Source organism: Staurois parvus, unplaced genomic scaffold (assembly GCF_062004578.1).
Source record: "Staurois parvus isolate SC_StPar_1 unplaced genomic scaffold, SC_StPar_1.0 ptg000697l, whole genome shotgun sequence".
Classification (NCBI taxonomy): domain Eukaryota; kingdom Metazoa; phylum Chordata; class Amphibia; order Anura; family Ranidae; genus Staurois; species Staurois parvus.
The window spans coordinates 5663766-5686022 of NW_028318493.1; the positions used below are offsets into that span (position 1 = coordinate 5663766).

General features: G+C 45.8%; 1 protein-coding gene across 1 annotated transcript in view; it reads left to right on the forward strand.

The window, feature by feature from the left end:
* Positions 1-22257, forward strand: part of LOC149446098 (guanylate cyclase 2G-like) — an 84415-nt gene that overhangs the window by 14210 nt on the left and 47948 nt on the right. Inside the window, exons 4-8 of the mRNA XM_089653028.1 lie at positions 1617-1784; positions 7906-8050; positions 13664-13799; positions 15644-15747; positions 18394-18560. Coding sequence (XP_089509154.1) covers positions 1617-1784; positions 7906-8050; positions 13664-13799; positions 15644-15747; positions 18394-18560 — 720 coding nt within the window. The remainder of the gene's footprint in view (positions 1-1616; positions 1785-7905; positions 8051-13663; positions 13800-15643; positions 15748-18393; positions 18561-22257) is intronic.

Below are 22257 nucleotides of genomic sequence, written 5' to 3' on the forward strand. Positions count from 1 at the left end.
GGGGAGACCGGATATAGTGAATGCAGGGTGCGGGGAGACCGGATATAGTGAATGCAGGGTCCGGGGAGACCAGATATAGTGAATGCAGGGTCCGGGGAGACCAGATATAGTGGATGCAGGGTCCGGGGAGACCAGATATAGTGAATGCAGGGTCCGGGGAGACCAGATATAGTGGATGCAGGGTCCGGGGAGACCAGATATAGTGAATGCAGGGTCCGGGGAGACCGGATATAGTGTATGCAGGGTTCCGGGGAGACCAGATATAGTGAATGCAGGGTCTAGGAGACCAGATATAGCGAATGCAGGGTCCGGGGAGACCAGATATAGTGTATGAAGGGTCCGGGGAGACCAGATATAGTGTATGCAGGGTCCGGGGAGACCAGATATAGTGAATGCAGGGTCCGGGGAGACCGGATATAGTGAATGCAGGGTCCGGGGAGACCAGATATAGTGAATGCAGGGTCCGGGGAGACCAGATATAGTGAATGCAGGGTCCGGGGAGACCGGATATAGTGAATGCAGGTTCCAGGGAGATCAGATATAGTGAATGCAGGGTCCGGGGAGACCAGATATAGTGAATGCAGGGTCCGGGGAGACCAGATATAGTGAATGCAGGGTCCTGGGGAGACCAGATATAGTGAATGCAGGGTCTGGGGAGAGCGGATATAGTGAATGCAGGGTCCGGGGAGACCAGACATAGTGTATGCAGGGTTCTGGGGAGACCAGATATAGTGAATGCAGGGTCCGGGGAGACCAGATATAGTGTATGAAGGGTCCGGGGAGACCAGATATACTGTATGCAGGGTCCGGGGAGACCAGATATAGTGAATGCAGGGTCTAGAAGACCAGATATAGGGAATGCAGGGTCCGGGGAGACCAGATATAGTGTATGAAGGGTCCGGGGAGACCAGATATACTGTATGCAGGGTCCGGGGAGACCAGATATAGTGAATGCAGGGTCCGGGGAGACCGGATATAGTGAATGCAGGGTCCGGGGAGACCGGATATAGTGAATGCAGGGTCCGGGGAGACCGGATATAGTGAATGCAGGGTCCTGGGGAGACCAGATATAGTGAATGCAGGGTCCGGGGAGACCGGATATAGTGAATGCAGGGTGCGGGGAGACCGGATATAGTGAATGCAGGGTCCTGGGAGACCAGATATAGTGGATGCAGGGTCCGGGGAGACCAGATATAGTGAATGCAGGGTCCGGGGAGACCAGATATAGTGAATGCAGGGTCCGGGGAGACCAGATATAGTGGATGCAGGGTCCAGGGAGACCAGATATAGTGGATGCAGGATCCGGGGAGACCAGATATAGTGAATGCAGGGTCCGGGGAGACCAGACATAGTGAATGCAGGGTGCTGGGTTTAGTAACACTTTAACCAATGTAACTAAGCTTTAAACTCCATACCTGGGATTCAGCTTTAGGGTGTTTATATGTTTTTGCCCCTTTTTGCCAGTCTGATTACTTTTTATAATTTTTTGTTTTCTTTTTTGCATTCTTCTTTGTAGAACTTTCACAAACTTTGTAACAAAGTAACAATGTGTAGTAAAAATAAATGCAATTTCTTTACTTGGTCTTTTAGAAATTATTTATTTTTTTTACTTTCAGGAATTGTTTTGGAAAGACACTTTAGTCAGCGAAAATAATTTTAAGGCCTATGACCCGGTGCTCATGATCGCCCTGAATTCCAGTTACAGCTACACGACCTTCATGAAGCAGGTCTATGAGAAGCTGAAAGGGCCTCCGTTTTACAGCGAAATCACTTCTGAGAGCCAGGTGCTTTTATTGCTTTCTTAAAGTTGAATTCTGTGAGTAACAAACATAAAATTCATCCTAAAGGAGTTGTATTTCTGCCATCCAGTCCTGAGTTTTACACAACTCTGTCACGCAGCACAGCTCTGGCAGGACAAGAGACCTGACTTTTCTCTGCTGCACTTAAGCAACATTTACAGGTATTTTCTCTCTTCTAGCCTGTGACTGGACTGTGAAAGGAGAAGCAGCAGACTGATGAGCTCAGCTCTGTCACTCTGCTCTCTCCTCCTATCAGAGTGTTCCTTGTTAATACATTCAGCACAACTGAGTGGCTGCTTGTGTGGCTTCGCCTTCTCCAAGCTCTGCTGCAAAGGGACTGCAAGAGGCTGATACCAGGTCAAATTCATATTCTTAGCCACTTGCTGACTACGCTTTAGCTGGGATAACAGCTACAGAGTGGTCGTCCAGTTCTGAAAGAGTGTCTATTGACATACTCCCGGCACATGCCTGGCACCCTCTGTGATCAATGTGTCTTTCGGACACAACTGATCACAAATCAGGGTAAAGGGCCAATCACAGTGGCCCTGTACCAAGTGATCAGCAGTGTCCAATCACAGCTGACCACGATGTAAACACACTTGCTGGTTATTGGCAGTACTTTCCTCATGCTGTTCCTTATGCTGGACATCTACACTGATAATCAGGGCAGTGATTATAAGTGCAGCCTCAACAGTGCCCGTCAGTGCTGCTTATCAATGCTAATCAGTGCCCATCAGTGCTGCCAGTCAGTGCCACCTATCAATGCCACATATTCGTGCAGCCCCATCAGTGCCCACCAGTGTCACCTCATCAGTGCTGTCTATCAGCAATGTCCATTAGTGCAGCCCATCAGTGCCCATCAATGCTGCCTATCAGTGCCCATCAGGGCTGTCTATCAGTGCCCATCAGTGCAGCCTTCATTGATGCGCGCATCAATGAAGGAGAAAAATTACCTGTTTGCTAAATTTTTTTAATAGAAACTAAGAAAAATGTTTTGTGTTTTATTTTTTTTTTTAATGTGTATTTTAAAAGTTTGTTTAGCAAAAAAAAAACACCCAGTGGTGAGTAAATACCATCAAAAGAGCTCTATTTGTGTGAAAAAAAAGATAACATTTTCATATGATTACAGTGCTGCATGACCGCACAATTGTCATTCAATGTGTAACAGAGCTGAAAGCTGAAAATTGGCCTGGGCAGGAAAGGAATGAAAGTGTCCAGTAGGCAAGTGGTTACTACTGGTATTTAAAAAATGCATTTAAAGATGAAGACACAGGCACCTAGGAGACACGCACATCTAGCCCCTTTCCAGGAGGTCTACTCTATTGTAAAATGGCTGCAAAGACATAAGCCCAAATCCTGGAATTAGGCCAAATCTACCCTTGCAGTGCCCCCCTCCCTGCACTACAAGGGCTAAATGGACATAAGGTCTAGGAGGAACTGAAGAAGCTGCACTACTTACCTCTCCCCTGCCCTGGCCTGTTCCAGCGCTCTCCTCTTCCCCCTCCAGCACTCTGGTCTGTGTTGATCCCTTGGCATCAGCACATATAATTTAGGAATCTACTCTCTGCTGAGTGGCTGCCCTGTGAACATAGGAGGTCAGCTGGTCACTATGCGCACCATTCACAGATTGCAATGCATTTTCTAAATGAATGCAAAATTTATCTGATTGGAAGAGGTGGAGAGTTGGAGAAGTGATGTCATAATCTCCACCTCTTCTAATCAGAGAATGCTTTGCATTCATCAGAAAAGGCAAAGAATTCTCTAAATGGTGCCCATGCCCAACAGGCGACCTCTGGTGCTTGCCATGCAGCAGGGCAGCTGCTTGGCACAGGACTAGGGAGCTAGTGGAGATCACTGGAGTAGCAGTACCTACTACAGAGATTTTCAGATTCTAGAGCACTAGTGTCACCTCAGCATTATAGTTGCCCTAAAATGGCTGGTTGTATTTGTAAGACTAGGTGTCCAGAGCACCCCATCTCCTTTTACATCAGATGTTAAGAGCCCCCCACCCTCCCTTACATCGCAGGGCACCCCCATGCATTGTGCTGCTGCCGGGAAGAAGCTGGGAGGCAGAAAGTGCAGGGTCTGGAGATGGATCTGGAGGAGGGCTGGAGTCAGCTGCCAAAGTCTACTGAATGCTAGGACCAGGGAGGGCAGAGACAAAGGGATGCTGTGGCTCAGGGCGGACTGACAACTCATGGGGCCCCGGGCAATAGGAGATCATGGGGACCTGTGTCCTGCTCAAACTCAAAAACGCCTATGAAAAAGGTACCAGGGGCATTTCATGGGGCCCCCTACTGACCCTGGGCCCTCGGGCAGTGCCCGAGTTTCCTAATGGTCAGTCCGCGCCTGCTGTGGCTGCAGAGAGGTGCAGGATCTATAGGAGAAGTTCTGTCCTCCTCTGTGCCGCTCAATGCCAAGACAAGACTGTGGCAGAGATGAGCCTCTCTGCGGCTGCACGGAGAAGTGAAGGATCTGGCGGAAGAGGTCTGTCTTCCTCTTTGCTGCCTACTGCTGAGACAAGGTGGGATCCGAGATGAGGGAGGTGCTACAGCTGCAGGAGAGGTGCGAGGGCCACATGAAATTTCCTGGCAGGCTGAATTTGGCCCACAGGGCTTGTGTTTGACCCGTGTTCTAGAGGGATCCCATGTGTATGGCATATGCATAGTTACCTTGCTCCAAACTGGAACAATGTAACAATGCAAAACATTTCCATACCTGGAGTTCTTCTATAGGTAAAGATATTTGTAGATATTTGTAGATAAGCCACTAGAGCGGCCTTTCTCAATCCTTTTACCCAGTTGGAACCGTTAAAATTATTTTCAGGTCTCGGCGAACCCCTGCTAAAACCCATTTATTGGCAGCCCATTGCAAAAATGCGCCCAGTACAGGTGGGGGTCAGAAAGCTAAAACAATATCCCTGAATTATACAGGCACCATCAAATGGCAGGTCAATAAGTCACAGCTCAAGGAACCCACAGCAAGCTCTCAAGAATGGCCGCCAAACAATGAAGACCGGTAGAGGGTCCTAGCATACTGGTGGTTAGTGGGAAGAATGCTCCTTACATTAGTGATCAGTAAGATAACTGAAAAGATCACTGGTATCGGTGGTGACTTATCTGTGATGCATAAATTGTTAAGGAACTCCTAGAAAACTCTGGAGGAACCCCAGAGTTCCACAGAACCATGGTTGAGAATGTTAGTTCTAGAGGGAGCTCGCAGCACTCTGGCTTTGTGGAATAACTATGTCTAGTTTTGTACAGTTGTTGAGATAAAATACCAGCCACTTAAGAAGTGCATTGGTTTTAATGGGTTGGCTGACACACAGTCTTGTATTGTTAGATGGAACAGTAAGGCACAACCATTGTGTAGCACAGCAGAGCAGAAAGGAGAACCTGCATCGCCTTTATTATGCACTAAATTATATTTCTTTGTACCTTTTGCCTGCCAGTTAGAGGAATTGTACAAAGTGTTACTAAAGCAATCCTGACATAAAAAAAAAACTGATATGCAGCAGAGGAACTTTTAATCTATTCTCCATCGTATGAATGATCTTTGCCCTCGCCTATATTGCTGTCTTACAATAATGAAATGATCCCACACAATACATAGACGTGTCATCTCAATAACATCCAGAATTGCTGTGTGAGATTTCTGCCCACATACAATGGTGGAGAAAGTCATTGGTGTTTATGCAGAACAATCTTTCCTATATTCCTATTATGGAATTTGCTGATGTCACCAAAATGGAAAACATATCTGCTGAGTTGCTTAGATGAAAATTGCTTGCAAAAAAAAGTTTTACAAAGGTTTTACTTTCTTTCTTTTAATTTACATTGCTCTCTGGGAGAGGGGAATGTATTTATGGTACTTTAGTTTAATTTAGTGTTCATTTCTTTTTTTTTCGATCGTTCTTGATTTTTGTGTAATGTCACTCTTAAATAGTTTTTTTTTTAACATACCCATGCTATTTATGTGTATGTATGTACAGTATGTGAGTGTATGTATATATGTATGTTTGTGTATATATATATATATATATATGTGTGTGTGTATATATATATATATATATATATATATATATATATCACACTATTTTGCCAAAGGTATTGGGCCAGCCCTCCAAATCATGTGATTTAGGTGTTCCAATCACCACCATGACCACAGGTGTATACAATCAAGCCCCTAGGCATGCAGACTGCTTCTACAAACATTTGTGAAAGAATGGGTCGTTCTCAGGAGCTCAGTGACTCCAAGCGTGGTACCGTGATAGGTTGCCATCTGTGCAATAAGTCCATCTGTGATATTTCCTTCTACTAAATATTCCAGTCAACTGTCAGGCTAGGTTCACACCTATGCAGTTTGTGTTCGATCCGTTTCTGCAGTGCTTTTTGCAGTTTTTCACATGCATTTTTTAATTTTTGATGCGTTTTTTGCGTTTTTACATTTTTTGTCTTGTTGCTAGGCAGATTAAATGCAAAATGCATCAAAAACACGTACAAAATGCAGCAAAATTGCACTACATGCTTTTTGGCAGCGTTTCCATTGAAGTCTGTAGAACTTTTTGCGTTTAAAAAAGTCCTTGACCTTTTCCAAAAAATGCATCAGGTGAAAACGTGGAGATGTGATCATGTCCTATAGGAAATAATGTTAAATGGACTGTAGTGCATTTCTGCAAAATGCAAAACTCTGCGGAAACCGCTTAAATGTGAATCTACGGTTAGTGGGATTATAACAAAGTGGAAGCAACTGGGAACAACAACAACTCAGCCACCAAGTGTTAGGCCACGTCACATGACAGAGTGGGGTCAGCGCATGCTGAAGCACACAGTGCGCAGAAGTCACCAACTGTCTGCAGAGTCAATAGCTAAAGACCTCCAAACTTGGTGTGGCCTTCAGATTAGCATAACAACAGTGCATAGAGAGCTTCATGGAATGGGTTTCCATGGCTGAGCAGCTGCATCCAAGCCTTACATCACCAAGTACAATGCAAAGCGTCGGATGCCGGGGTGTAAAGCACGCCACCACTAGACTCTAGAGCAGAGGAGATGTGTTGTAGAGCAGAGGAGATGTGTTCTCTGGAGTGACCAATCACATTTCCCTGTCTGGCAATCCGATGGATGTGTCTGTGTTTGGTGGTTGCCAGGAGAACGGTACTTGCCTGACTACATTGTGCCAAGTGTAAAGTTTGGTAGAGGGGGGATTATTGTGTGGGGTTGTTTTTCAGGGGTTGGGCTTGGCCTCCTAGTCCCAGTGAAGGGAACTCTTAAAGCATCAGCAAACCAAGACATTTTGGACCATTTCATGCTCCCAACTTTGTGGGAAGAGTTTGGGGATGGCCCCTTCCTGTTCCAACATGACAGCGCACCAGTGCACAAAGCAAGGTCCATAAAGACATGGAGGAGCGAGTTTGGGGTGGAGGAACTTGACTGGCCTGCACAGAATCCTGACCTCAACCCGATAGAACACCTTTGGGATGAGTTAGAGTCTGGGGCGGACTGACAACTCATGGGGCCCCCGGGCAATAGGGGATTATGGGGCCCCTGTGTCCTTGCCCAAACTCAAAAAAGCCTATGAAAAAGGTACCAGGGGCATCTCATGGGGCCCTCTACTGACCCCGGGCCCTCAGGCAGTGCCCGAGTTTCCAAATGAGTTGTCAGTCCGCCCCTGGTTACATAGTGCCAACATTTTGCTCAGCGCTTTCCAACATGATTTTAATGCAAGGAATATGAGGAATATATAAATAAATAATATGTATAATTAAATAAATATTTTTTAATTTTTCTGTTTTGCTGTTATGTATTTTTTTTTATTCACTGAAAAAAAAAACAAAGGAGCCATTTTTCACTCAAGAACAGGTCCAGGATTGATAATAGGAACTTCTGTAACCCTCAGTCAATTAAAACACCATTATACTCTTAAAGGCCACCAAAACTTCACCTAAATTTTACCTTCACCATTAACTCCAATGCATTGCACCAAAATGGCTAATTTTACCGAAATCTTATTTTTCATTAAAATTTTGAGTAAATAAAAAAACGAATTTTTGCTCATCCCCATGAACAAGATCCTATAATTTCCTGTCTGATATGTTCTTCCTTTTTAGGTGAGCCCCTATGCTGCTTACCTCCATGATTCGGTGTTAATGTATATGCTGGGATTGAAGATAAATCTGAAGCTAGGCAGGGATGTGATGGATGGAAGGTCATTGGTGCAGAGTCTGCGAGGATACAACCACACACAGCTATATGGTGAGGACAATGACCACTCACAACCCCTTTACATCTGATCAGTCTCTTGGATGAACGTGTGCCAGAAACCACTCAGCAGCCCAACCACCAGTAAATCCAAAGGCAAAAAAGCCAGAGGCACGCCATTGAAATTCAACCCAGGTGTAACTTTATTGTTCCAGACATGCAGACACAAAGTCACCCCTTGGAGTGCCTCCTCTACAATTCAGCCTAGTTTTTGGATGAAAAGAATCAATTTCTAAACAAAATAAGGAGCAGAGCAAAATCCAATGGCACACCAAATAGGTATAAATTATTGTTCCAGACAAACACACACAACGTCTCCTCCTGATGTGTTTCACTTAGAAACTGGAAAGAAAAAGGTCACCAACACACCAAGGAATCCTCAAATGGGTCCGAAGATTTATTTAGTGGTCACATAATATGGCAACATTTAGGATCCAAGCAGGGCCCCTTCATCAGGCAGGTGCCAAAGGGGCCCTGCGTAGCTCCGAAACGTTGCCATTGTTGATATTATGTCACCACTAAATAAAGCTTCGGACCCGTTTGAGGATTCCTTGGTGGGCTGGTGACACTGTTCTTTCTGGATTGTTTGCGGTTCCCAGCCCATGGTCACTACAGCACCCAAACACCATTTACAGCCACGTGCAGGAATGTGTGTGTTGGGAAAACTACATTTTGATGACATAAAAACTGGACCTAATTGTAGAGGAGGAGGTACCGGGGATGGGGGGGGGGGGGGTCCTGGGGGTGCTGTGCTTTGGGTTTGCATGTCCTGGAACGATAAACAAAGTTACACCTGGTTGAATTTTATTGCCGTGCCATTGGCTTTTTCTCTGCCACATAGCATGTTTAGAAATGGCAGAGTCATAAGTTTGCTGCTTCTTCTGCCCGATGTGATGCCAAGACTTTGGGCATATGGACAATCCCAAACAAAATATATTCAGTTTCAAACTGATAGGAGGCATGGAGGAGCTCAGCTATGAGGAAAGATTAGAGGAACTGAATTTGTTCTCTCTTGAGAAGAGGATATTAAGGGGGATATGATCTCCATGTATAATACATAAGGGGGGATATGATCTCCATGTATAATACATAAGGGGGGATATGATCTCCATGTATAATACATAAGGGGGGGGATATGATCTCCATGTATAATACATAAGGGGGGATATGCTCTCCATGTATAATACATAAGGGGGGGATATGATCTCCATGTATAATACATAAGGGGGGATATGATCACCATGTATAATACATAAGGGGGGATATGATCTCCATGTATAATACATAAGGGGGGATATGATCTCCATGTATAATACATAAGGGGGGATATGATCACCATGTATAATACATAAGGGGGGGATATGATCTCCATGTATAATACATAAGGGGGGATATGATCTCCATGTATAATACATAAGGGGGGGATATGATCACCATGTATAATACATAAGGGGGGATATGATCTCCATGTATAATACATAAGGGGGGGGATATGATCTCCATGTATAATACATAAGGGGGGATATGCTCTCCATGTATAATACATAAGGGGGGGATATGATCTCCATGTATAATACATAAGGGGGGATATGATCACCATGTATAATACATAAGGGGGGATATGATCTCCATGTATAATACATAAGGGGGGATATGATCTCCATGTATAATACATAAGGGGGGATATGATCACCATGTATAATACATAAGGGGGGGATATGATCTCCATGTATAATACATAAGGGGGGATATGATCTCCATGTATAATACATAAGGGGGGGATATGATCACCATGTATAATACATAAGGGGGGGATATGATCTCCATGTATAATACATAAGGGGGGATATGATCTCCATGTATAAATACATCAGTGGTTCATATAGTGAACTCGGTGTAGTTATTCACCCTGAGGTCATCACAGAGGACAAGGGGGCACTCTTTACTTCTGGAGGAAAAGAAATGTAATCTCCAAACACAGAAAGGTTTCTTCATAGTAAGAGCTGTGAAAATGTGGAATAGACTACCTCAAGAGTTGGTTCTTGCCATCTCAGTGGATTGCTTTAAAAAAAAGTCCTGGATTCTTTCCTAGATACACAGAATCAGGGGTGGACTGACACCTCATGGGGCCCCCGGGCAATAGGGGATCATGGGGCCCCTGTGTCCTTGCCCAAACTCAAAAAAGCCTATGAAAAAGGTACCAGGGGCATCTCATGGGGCCCCCTACTGACCCCGGGCTCTCGGACAGTGCCCGAGTTTCCAAATGGTCAGTCCACCCCTGCAGAGAATATAACTGGATATAACATTTATAGGTAAAGTTGATCCAGGGAATATCCGACTGCCTCTCAGGGGATCAGGAAGGATTTTTTTCCCCTGCTGGAGCAAATTGGACCATGCTTTTGCCTTCCTCTGGATCAACTGTGGGTGTAGGATTATACATTTTTTTTTTGTAATGGTTGAACTGGATGGACCTTTCTCTTTTTTCAGCCAGACTAACTATGTAACTATGCATTTTTAATGCAATCTTTGGCATAAAAGCCCCCAATGGAAAATAAAAACAGATTTCAACTATACTGTGTAAGTGATCTATTATACCAACCAATGTTTTGTAATATTGTTTACCTAGTACTGGCATTTACACACATCAGTCATGCTACACTGTTAGAGGGTGACACCACTACTCCCAGCTTCCTGTGTCACCTGCCTTCTTGTTGTATAGGGACTTAGCAAAGTGATGTTGCCATTTTGTGGTTCAGCAAGAAGACAGGTGACACCGCAGATGGACATGAATTTATTCTCATTAATTAAGGTGTGTCTAAGGTTTTAGTTTTATATAGAGTACAGAATTATTAAAACCCCTGTTAGTATTTTTTCAGTGTTGTTGTACCATTGGAGAGACTTTACTTCACTTCCTGGCTGGTAGAAGTCTAGAAGAAGAGAATTCACTCTTAGACAGTTGTCAGTGGAACAAGAGGAAGAATTCTGCTTTTTTTCTCATTCTGGTGACAACTGTGTTTGGATTTCCCATCACTTGCTGTCTCAGTGACAATGGTCACCAGAACACATAGAGAAGATAAATTCCCCACCCAGTGGGGACAGAGTAATAAAAACCTGACCAAGGCTCTAAACCCGGGGTCTCAAGCAACGGCCCGCGTACCAGATACAGCCTGCCAAAGACATTTACCCAGCCTGCCGGGCCGGCCGAAAAAAAAAATCAGAAAATAAAATGGTGCCAGCCAGCAAATAGCTAGGCTACTCGCTGGGTCATCAGCTGCGAGGACCCAGAGAGCGGCAGCCTGGTGAAGACTCACCCCCTGATTTCACCTGCTGCAGCCATAGGAGCAACAGGAGAGGAGGAGGAGAGCACACCAGGCAGTGTACAGTGCATTGGGGTGTCCAGTGCATTACAGTGTACAGTGCATTGCGGTGTCCAGTGCATTAGTGTACAGTGCATTGCGGAGTCCAGTGCATTACAGTGTACAGTACATTGTGGTGTCCAGTGCATTACAGTGTACAGTGCATTACAGTGTACAGTACATTGTGGTGTCCAGTGCATTAGTGTACAGTGCATTGCGGTGTCCAGTGCGTTACAGTGTACATTACATTGCGGAGTCCAGTGCGTTACAGAGTACAATGCATTGCGGTGTCTAGTGTATTACAGTGTACAATGCATTGCGGTGTCCAGTGTATTACAGTGTACAATGCATTGTGGTGTCCAGTGTATTACAGTGTACAATGCATTGTGGTGTCCAGTGTATTACAGTGTACAATGCATTGTGGTGTCCAGTGTATTACAGTGTACAGTGCATTGCGGTGTCCAGTGTATTACAGAGAACAATGCATTGTGGTTTCCAGTGTATTACAGTGTACAATGTATTGCGGTGTCCAGTGTATTACAGAGAACAATGCATTGTGGTGTCCAGTGTATTACAGTGTAGAATGCATTGCGGTGTCCAGTGTATTACAGTGTACAGTGCATTGTGGTGTCCAGTGTATTACAGTGTAGAATGCATTGTGGTGTCCAGTGTATTACAGTGTACAGTGCATTGTGGTGTCCAGTGTATTACAGTGTACAGTGCATTGTGGTGTCCAGTGTATTACAGTGTAGAATGCATTGTGGTGTCCAGTGTATTACAGTGTACAGTGCATTGTGGTCTCCAGTGTATTACAGTGTACAGTGCATTGTGGTGTCCAGTGTATTACAGAAAACAATGCATTGTGGTTTCCAGTGTATTACAGTGTACAATGTATTGCGGTGTCCAGTGTATTACAGAGAACAATGCATTGTGGTGTCCAGTGTATTACAGTGTAGAATGCATTGTGGTGTCCAGTGTATTACAGTGTACAGTGCATTGTGGTGTCCAGTGTATTACAGAGTACAATGCATTGCGGTGTCCAGTGTATTACAGTGTACAGTGCATTGTGGTGTCCAGTGTATTACAGTGTACAATGCATTGCGGTGTCCAGTGTATTACAGAGTACAATGCATTGTGGTGTCCAGTGTATTACAGAGTACAATGCATTGTGGTGTCCAGTGTATTACAGTGTACAGTACATTGTGGTGTCCAGTGTATTACAGTGTACAATGCATTGTGGTGTCCAGTGTATTACAGTGTACAATGCATTGTGGTGTCCAGTGTATTACAGTGTACAGTACATTGTGGTGTCCAGTGTATTACAGTGTACAATGCATTGTGGTGTCCAGTGTATTACAGTGTACAATGCATTGTGGTGTCCAGTGTATTACAGAGTACAATGCATTGTGGTGTCCAGTGTATTACAGTGTATAGTGCATTGTGGTGTCCAGTGTATTACAGAGTACAATGCATTGCGGTGTCCAGTGTATTACAGAGTACAATGCATTGTGGTGTCCAGTGTATTACAGTGTATAGTGCATTGTGGTGTCCAGTGTATTACAGTGTACAATGCATTGCGGTGTCCAGTGTATTACAGTGTACAATGCATTGCGGTGTCCAGTGTATTACAGAGTACAATGCATTGTGGTGTCCAGTGTATTACAGTGTATAGTGCATTGCGGTGTCCAGTGTATTACAGTGTATAGTGCATTGCGGTGTCCAGTGTATTACAGTGTATAGTGCATTGCGGTGTCCAGTGTATTACAGTGTATAGTGCATTGCGGTGTCCAGTGTATTACAGTGTACAGTGCATTGCGGTGTCCAGTGTATTACAGTGTACAGTGCATTGTGGTGTCCAGTGTATTACAGTGTATAGTGCATTGTGGTGTCCAGTGTATTACAGTGTATAGTGCATTGTGGTGTCCAGTGTATTACAGTGTACAGTGCATTGTGGTGTCCAGTGTATTACAGTGTATAGTGCATTTTAAATATTGTATTGTTTTTTCCTGTTTTCTTTGTACTACAAATAAGTTATGTGCGGTGTGCAGAGGAATTTATTCATATTTTTTTCACACTATAGTCCGGCCCCCAACAGTGTGAGGGTCAGTGTACTGGCCATGTTTAAAAAGTCTGAGGACCCCCTGCTCTAACCTTCCACACACCATCCAAAAGGAAAAAAAATGTCTTTATGATACAAGTTAATTGTAAATCTTTGTGGTTCTATGCTTACATCAGTAATTCTGCTACACAGGAGTCACTGGCCTGCTGAGCATTGATGAAAAGGGAGAGCGTTTCATTGATTACTCTGTATATGACCTGCAGTCGAATGGCAATGTGTCCCGATTCATCCCGGTTCTGCAGTATGACAGTTACCGCAAAACAATCAGGTAAGTGTGTAGCAAGGTGTTAGGCATGTAAGGGTTTATTTACTAAAGCTGCAAAGTGCAAAATCTGGTGCATTTCTGCATGGAAACCAATCAGCTTCCAGGTTTTATTGCCAAAGCTTAACTGAACTGAAGTTAGAAGCTGATTGGCTCCCATCAGGGGTGGACTGACCATTTGGAAGCTCGGACACTGCCCGAGGGCCCGGGGTCAGTAGGGGGCCCATGAGATGCCCCTGGTACCTTTTTCATAGGCTTTTTTGAGTTTGGACAAGGACACAGGGGCCCCATGATCCCCTATTGCCCGGGGGCCCCATGAGTTGTCAGTCCGCCCCTGGCTCCCATACACAACTGCACCAGATTCCGTATGACCCAGCTTTACCCCAGGTTCACACTTAAGCGTTTTCCGCAGCGTTTTGCATTTTGCAGAAACGCAGTACAGTCCATTTAACATGATTTCCTATGGGACACATTCACATCTCCGCGTTTTCACCCGGTGCGTTTTTTGGAAAGGGTCAGGGACTTTTTTGAACACAAAAAGTTGCATTTTTGGTTCTATAGACTTCAATGGAACCGCAGCAGAAAAGCATGTAGTGCGTTTTTACTGTATTTTGATGAGTTTGCATTTTAAATTTTCCTATGAACAAGAAAAAGAAAAAAAATTAGGAAAAAAAAGCAAAACGTGTCAAAAACGCAGATGCAAAAACACAAAAACGCAATGCAGAACCATCTAAAAAACGCAACCTGCATAGGTGTGAATCTAGCCTTATAGTAAATCTCCCCCATAATTCTAACTTTTCACCACTAGATACACCTCCTATATATAGTTCCTTAAAGCGGAGTTCCACTCACGCTGTCAAAAACTAAAAGTCAGCAGTTACAAAAACTGTAGCTGCTGACTTTTAAAAAACAGCCACTTACCTGTCCCTCAATCCCATGGTGTGTCCCCCGCAGCCCGTTTCACCGGCCGTCTTGTATTGCATACACCACCACGGTGGCCGGCATCTTCAGTGTGGGCACCCGGCTGTGACAGCTTGCGGCTTCACAGCCGGGTACCCACTGCGCATGCGCGAGTAGCGCTGCGCTTCATGAATGGTCCTGTAGTCTTCTGGGACCTGTCACGTGTCCCAAAAGACTACAGGGAGGGAGGACACCTTCCGCTTCTGATCGCCTAGTCGATCAGACCAGAAGTGGGAGCGGGTACCTGTCAAATTCGGGTACCCGCTCCCCCCCCCCGGCGGGGGGAGCAGTCCTTAAGGTGGAACTTCCCCTTTTGAGTGGAGCTCCGCTTTAATTGAAATCATTTCGCAGGGCAATTTTGCTCTGGCTAGGGATGGGGCAGGCATGGCATCAGTGTGCCCTCTGCCATGGACTCTGGTCGCCATCTTGGGAGAGCCTGTGTTGGATTGCACAGAGAAGGTTTCAGCATCCATCTTTGAGACAGAGAGGTTATATAAAGCCCCTGTTGTGTCATTTTGGTGCACCCAGTGTGGTTAGTTTCAGGTAAGAAAGATAGGTTTAGCTTTGGGAAAAGGTTCCTTACAAGGAGGGACAGTTTAGGGACCCATCAGACACCCTTGGAGACCACCTAGTGCCTTGGGGAAAGTCTGCTTACTAGTGTTTCAGTTAACTGATCTACAGCTCGATGTACAATTCTGGTATCTACCAGGTGCTGGGATGCATCAACTCCTGTGTGCATGTGCAGGAGTTACGTCACCCCATGCTGGCCAGTGAAGATAGCTGAAGACCCCTCACCCTGAAAAAGCCAAGGAGATGTCAGCACCAGAAAAGGAGAGGAGGTGAATATTTGCAAACTTTTTTTTTTCTATATCAATTATTTGATTTGTTAGTCCTACAGATGCCTTCCAATACATCAGCTGGCCTGGACCGACTCGCCCTAAGGACCGTCCAGACTGTGGCTTCTCCAATGAGCTGTGCAAGGTATCGGTAATTGGTAAGTGTGCTGGAAGGATTACATACTAACATCGTGCTATACTTACTTATTGTACCCTATTAGGTTGTGAGATCTTCTACCTTCTGTATTTTCCTTTATATAGCAGTGCTGGGAGCGAGGGTGGAATTAGTGGCAGTGCTGGGAGCAAGGGTGGAATTAGTGGTAGTGCTGGGGGAGGTAATTAGTCGCAGTGCTGGGGGGGGTTGAATTATTGGCAGTGCTGGGAGCGAGGGTGGAATTAGTGGCAATGCTGGGGGGGGTGGAATTAGTGGCAGTGCTGGGGGAAAGGTGTAATTAGTGGCAGTGCTGGGGGGGTGTAATTAGTGGCAGTGCTGGGGGAGGTAATTAGTGGCAGTGCTGGGGGGTGGGGTGGGGTGGAATTAGTGGCAGTGCTGGGAGCGAGGGTGTAATTAGTTGCAGTGCTGGGGGGGCGTAATTAGCGGCAGTGCTGGGGTAAAGGTGGAATTAGTGGCAGTGCTGGGGGGGTATAATTAGTGGCAGTACTGGGGGAGGTAATTAGTGGCAGTGCTGGGGGGGTGGAATTAGTGGCAGTGCTGGGAGCTAGGGTGTAATTAGTGGCAGTGCTGGGGGGGTGGAATTAGTGGCAGTGCTGGGGGAAAGGTGGAATTCGTGGCAGTGCTGAGGGGGTGGAATTAGTGGCAGTGCTGGGAGCGAGGATGGAATTAGTGGCAGTGCTGGGGGGTGGAATTAGTGGCAGTGCTGGGGGAAAGGTGGAATTCGTGGCAGTGCTGGGGGGAAGGTGGAATTCCTGGTAGTACTGGGGGGGAGGGTGGAATTCCTGGCAGTGTTAGGAGAAGCGTGGAATTAGTGACAGTGCTAAGGGGGCATTAGTGGCAGTGCTGGGGGGGGTGGAATTAGTGAATTAGTGGCAGTACTGGGGGGGAGGGTGGAATTTGTGGCAGTGCTGGGAGGAGCATGGAATTAGTGACAGTGCTGGGGGGGGGGTTAGTGGCAGTGCTGGGGGGGAGGGAAGTTTAGTGGCAGTGCTGGGTGGGGGGTTGGATCAATGGCAGTGCTAGGGAAAGGGTGGAATTAGTGGCAGTTCTGGGGGGATTGGATAAGTGGCAGGTGGCTTCTCCATTATGCTCTATGAAGAAAAGGTCAGGAGAGCTCTATACACTACCTGCTGGCTCAGTGAAATTTAAGTTAATCTGCTGATCTCAGGACTGCAGTGGAGACTATTGATGGCAACTATTATAACTGACAGTGGTACTCACTTTGTTTCCAGCTCCTTGGTGTCTGCAGCAGTGACACCTATGCCGAGATCATGAAATGGGGTCTCTACCAGCTCCTCCCCCTTCATGATCATCACAGGTCAACTGACCTCTAGTCTCTGCCCTCCAGCCATGATGTGAACTGAATGAACAGCTGCAGAGATGCTGGTCACGGGTCAGCTGACTTCTAGTGTCCACCCCGGCCATGCTGTGAAGTGAACAGATGGCAAGCTTGTCACAGGTCAGAAGCTTGTCACAGGTCAGCTGACCCCCAGTCTCCGCTCTCCAGCCATGCTGTGTAGTGAATGGGCAGCAGCAGAGAGGCTGGCCATGGGATACCTGACCTCTAGTCTCCGCCCCACTAGCCATGCTGTGTAGTGAATTGGCAGCCGCGGAGAGGCTGGGCAGGCAGTGCGGGTTTAAGAGGCAGTCCAGCTGCCACAGCTATCCAGGAAAGGGGCGGACTGACAACTCATGGGGCCCCCGAGCAATAGGGGATCTTTGGGCCCCTGTGTCCTTGCCCAAACTCAAAAAAGCCTATGAAAAAGGTACCAGGGGCATCTCATGGGGCCCCCTACTGACCCCGGGCCCTCAGGCAGTGCCCGAGTTTCCAAATGGTCAGTCCGCCACTGATCCGGGAATATTTCCAATTTTTAGGATAGAGCCCGGGAGCGAAGGATTAGTGCCCCATCATTGGTGTCAGTAAAATAATTGATGCCTCACCATTGGTGTCAGTGGGAGGAATAATGCCTCATATCAGTAGGAGGGAAGTGCCCCAAGGGCCCAATGAAGGCAAGGAAAGGGCCGTATCTGGCCCACAGGCCACGGTTTGGAGCCCACTGCTCTGTAGACTCTACTCTCTAACTCTCCTCTCCTGGAATACTCTGCTCTGCTGGATGACTCTGCTCCTTCCTCTATCTAACTCTCCTCTCCTGAAATCCTCTGCTCTGCTGGATGACTCTGCTCCTTCCTCTATCTAACTCTCCTCTTCTGAAATACTCTGCTCTGCTGGAGGACTCTGCTCCTTCCTCTATCTAACTCTCCTCCCCTGAAATACTCTGCTCTGCTGGAGGACTCTGCTCCTTCCTCTATCTAACTCTCCTCCCCTGTAATACTCTGCTCTGCTGGAGGACTCTGCTCCTTCCTCTATCTAACTCTCCTCCCCTGAAATACTCTGCTCTGCTGGAGGACTCTGCTCCTTCCTCTATCTAACTCTCCTCTCCTGGAATACTCTGCTGTGCAGAAAAGGTTTCCAGTAATTCCAGTTTCTCTTTCCATTTGCTGCAAGTTATGTATTACATGTCATTCCTATTTGGTTATATATGTGTTGCACAGCCCTGTAAAAATGTATAATAATAATAATAACAACAATATTTTAAAAGTAATGTTACATTATTTAACTTTTTGGCAGACACCCCTGTGATCGCTCTGATTGCCACCTTCGTTGTGTGCGCTGTGGGAGGAGCTTTGTTTGTCTTATTACTCTTATTTCAGAAAGGAAAACTTAAAAAGCAGAATGATGATGACACCTGGTGGCAGATTAACTATGAAGACATTTCAATTCCGAAGGACAACAAGGTATGATGACCTCCAGCAGAGCAGAGTATTCCAGAAAAGGAGAGTTATAGAGGAAGGAGTAGAGTCCTCCAGCAGTGCAGAGTATTTCAGGAGAGGTTATAGAGGAAGGAGCAGAGTCCTCCAGCAGTGCAGAGTATTTCAGGAGAGGTTATAGAGGAAGGAGCGGATTCCTCCAGCAGTGCAGAGTATTTCAGGAGAGGTTATAGAGGAAGGAGCAGAGTCCTCCAGCAGTGCAGAGTATTTCAGGAGAGGTTATAGAGGAAGGAGCAGAGTCCTCCAGCAGTTCGAAATATTTCAGGAGAGGAGAGTTAGATAGAGGAAGGAGCAGAGTCCTCCAGCAGTGCAGAGTATTTCAAGAGAGGAGAGTTAGATAGAGGAAGGAGCAAAGTCCTCCAGCAGTGCAGAGTATTTCAAGAGAGGAGAGTTAGATAGAGGAAGGAGCAAAGTCCTCCAGCAGTGCAGAGTATTTCAGGAGAGGTTATAGAGGAAGGAGTAGAGTCCTCCAGCAGTGCAGAGTATTTCTTTTACAAAGAGCTTTATTGAATAGTTAGCAAAAAATAAACAGACATTCGGAGCATAAATTCAAAGACCAACAATTATGGAGCATATTAAAGGACGAGGAACTTGGTCAAGGCAAGCATCAATAAAGGCAGAAGCTGAAAAGTTTACATAGGAGCCTTGTAGGAATAGGTGGAGGAAGGGGTTATAAGGAAATGATTAACAAACCTTTGTGGGTCAATGATAATGTAAACTCCAGAGAGAGTTTTAGCTACATCAACATTATAGAAAACAGGAGAGGCCCAAGAAGAGGCTTCTCCAAAAAATTGTTCAACCTAGAGAGTGTATTGCGGATGTAGCGCAGAAAACAACAAGCACAATCCGTAAAATATATTTAAGGACAAATTGAACGGCAGGATAGGAAAAGACATACAGTAGAGAGACACGGACATCACAAACAACAACAAAAAAAAAAAAGGGGGAAGGGGGTAAATTGGGGCTCCAAGGGGATCACAGCAAAATCCAACCTCATATCGACAGGAGGGATTGGTCGAATCTCGAGGGTTGAGCTACATCCAACCAGGGGCGCCATATCTGCAAAAATTGTGTATGGGTATCTAACAATATGGCCGTCAATTTTTCATTAACCATGATGAAATTCATCCGGTTTTTGACAGCCTCAAAACTAAGGACAGGAGTCTTCCAAGCCCTTGCAATTGTCAATTTAGTTGCCATAAATAAGTGTGATGCCAGCTGCCGTTCAGAACGGAGAAGACCCTCCAATGGTTTAAATAGAAGCGCTTCATACGGATCACGCTTGATATCTGTGTGAAGAATAGTGCGGAGAAGGGCGTACACCCTAATCCATAATCTACTTACTTTAGGGCAGGTCCACCATATGTGGGCCATGGTGCCCAATTGTTGGCAACCCCGAAAACAGACTGGGGAATATGTAGGGATAAAACTAGCTAGGCGAGCAGGCGTATAATGACATCGGTATAGAATTTTGTAGGCATTCTCAAGGATAATGACATTCCTAGAACATTTAGATATTGTTTGGGTCATGTTCTGCCAGTCCTGTTGATCTAGGGTCCCCCCTAATTCAGACTGCCAACGCAGATGATAAGAACGAACCGGAGGGGTTCTATAAGATATAATGGAAGAATAAATCAAAGAGATCAAACCCGGGGCATGAGGTCTATGTCTGCACTGGCTTTCAAAAGGGGACAGACGATAAGGTCCCGAATGCGTACGTATCAGTGTTTTCAGGAAGTGATGAAGTTGAAGGTAACCAAAATGTTCTCGAAGGGGGATATTATAAGAAGAGCGCAGAGCGTCAAAGGTAATTATTCTAGTGGGAGATAGAAGTGAGTGAACATCATAAAAACCATGCGCCTGCCACCATGCAAACTGTCTAGGATTATCCCTACCCGGAGGGAATAATGGGTTATGTAATAGACGTAACAGCGGCAGGTGAGGAGAGATAAGGCCAGCGGAGTATTTGATAGAATCCCAAAGACGTAGCGATAACGTCAGCGTTGGACTAAGGGTAGATGGACGTTGAGAAGGAGGAAGCCATGGCAAGGAGGAGAGCGGTATTGGGTGAGAGTCCATCATATCTACAACAGCCCACAGAGGGAAGTGATGAGATGCATGAACATGAGCCAAGGGGGCAATGTTAGCCGCCAAATAATAAGACTGGAGATTCGGAACCGATAACCCGCCCGCACTCCGTCGCGCGAATAAGATATGTTTGCTAATTCTGGGTCGAGAGGAGCTCCAGATAAAGGATAGAAGTTTTCGCTGATGGATACGCAATATATGCGAAGGTACTGGAACTGGCAAAACACGAAATAAGTAAAGTAGTTTTTGGAGATAGGTCATACGGATTGCATTAATTCTGCCGAACCCTGACAGCGGGAAATGAGACCAAGAGGACAATAACTCAGTCAGCTCATGAAAACCAGTAGGAAAATTAGCCTGATACAGTCCATCATAGGTCGGGGTAAGCTTAATTCCTAAATACGGTAATGCCGAAAGCCATTGAAAAGGGAACGTTTGCTTCAGAGTAACCAAAAGTGATGGTGAGAGGGTAACTGACATAGCTCTTGATTTTGCTGGGTTGACATGTAAACCTGAAAGGGTTGCAAAGGAATCGAGGACTGCGAGCAAATTGGGCAGAGTAATCCCCGGGTTCGAGATTGACAATAATATGTCATCTGCAAACAAAGACAATTTATGTTGGGAGCCCGCCACATCAATCCCCTTAATATCAGGATGTAAACGGATGGCTTCAGCCAACGGTTCCAAGGCTAAGATAAAAAGTAAAGGGGAAAGCGGGCAGCCTTGTCTAGTGCCTCTGGCAACCGAGAACAAAGAAGACTCGAATCCGTAATATCTAAGCTTCGCTTGAGGAGATGTGTATAGCGAAGAGATCCATCGTAAGAAGGAATGGCCAAAGCCAAAGCGGTGAAGGACCGATAGGAGATACGGCCAGGATAAAGTGTCGAAGGCCTTATTGATGTCTAAGGATAAGAGCATCATATCGAGTTTATGAGTATGGGCCAAATGTTGCAATTGTAAAATACGTCTGATAGCATCTCCAGCCTGCCTGTGGGGAACAAATCCCACCTGGTCCTTTTTGATCAAACGAGAAAGGAAGGAATTCAATCGATTAGCCAAGATCTTGGTAAGAATCTTCATGTCGATATTGATAAGAGAAATAGGCCTATAATTCGCCCAAGAAGAGTGGTCTCGATCCGGTTTAGGGATCATAACCACATTAGCAGTTAAGGAGTCCGGGGAAAAATTCGAACCTCCCTTCACCGCGTTAAACATAGCGGCAAGGTGGGGAGCGAGCACATCAGCTAATTTCTTATAGTATAGCGCTGTATAGCCGTCAGGACCTGGACGTTTGCCCGTTTTCAGGTCTGCTATGCATTGCAAAACCTCAGATATTTGGATATTACGGTCCATTAAATCCTTATGGGCCGGCGTTAAAGTAGGCAAGGGTAGGCGTGCTAAAAAGTCAGAAATGGACTGAGGGTCAGCCCGAGTGGGATCATAGTAGAGTTTAGCTAGTCGGTGCCGGAACTCCTTCAAGACCGCTACAGGGTTGCTCGGAAGAGTATTGTGGCGAGTGCGTAGAGATATCGGTTTGGGATGTTGCGCGAAAGAACGTAATCTACGGGCCAACATA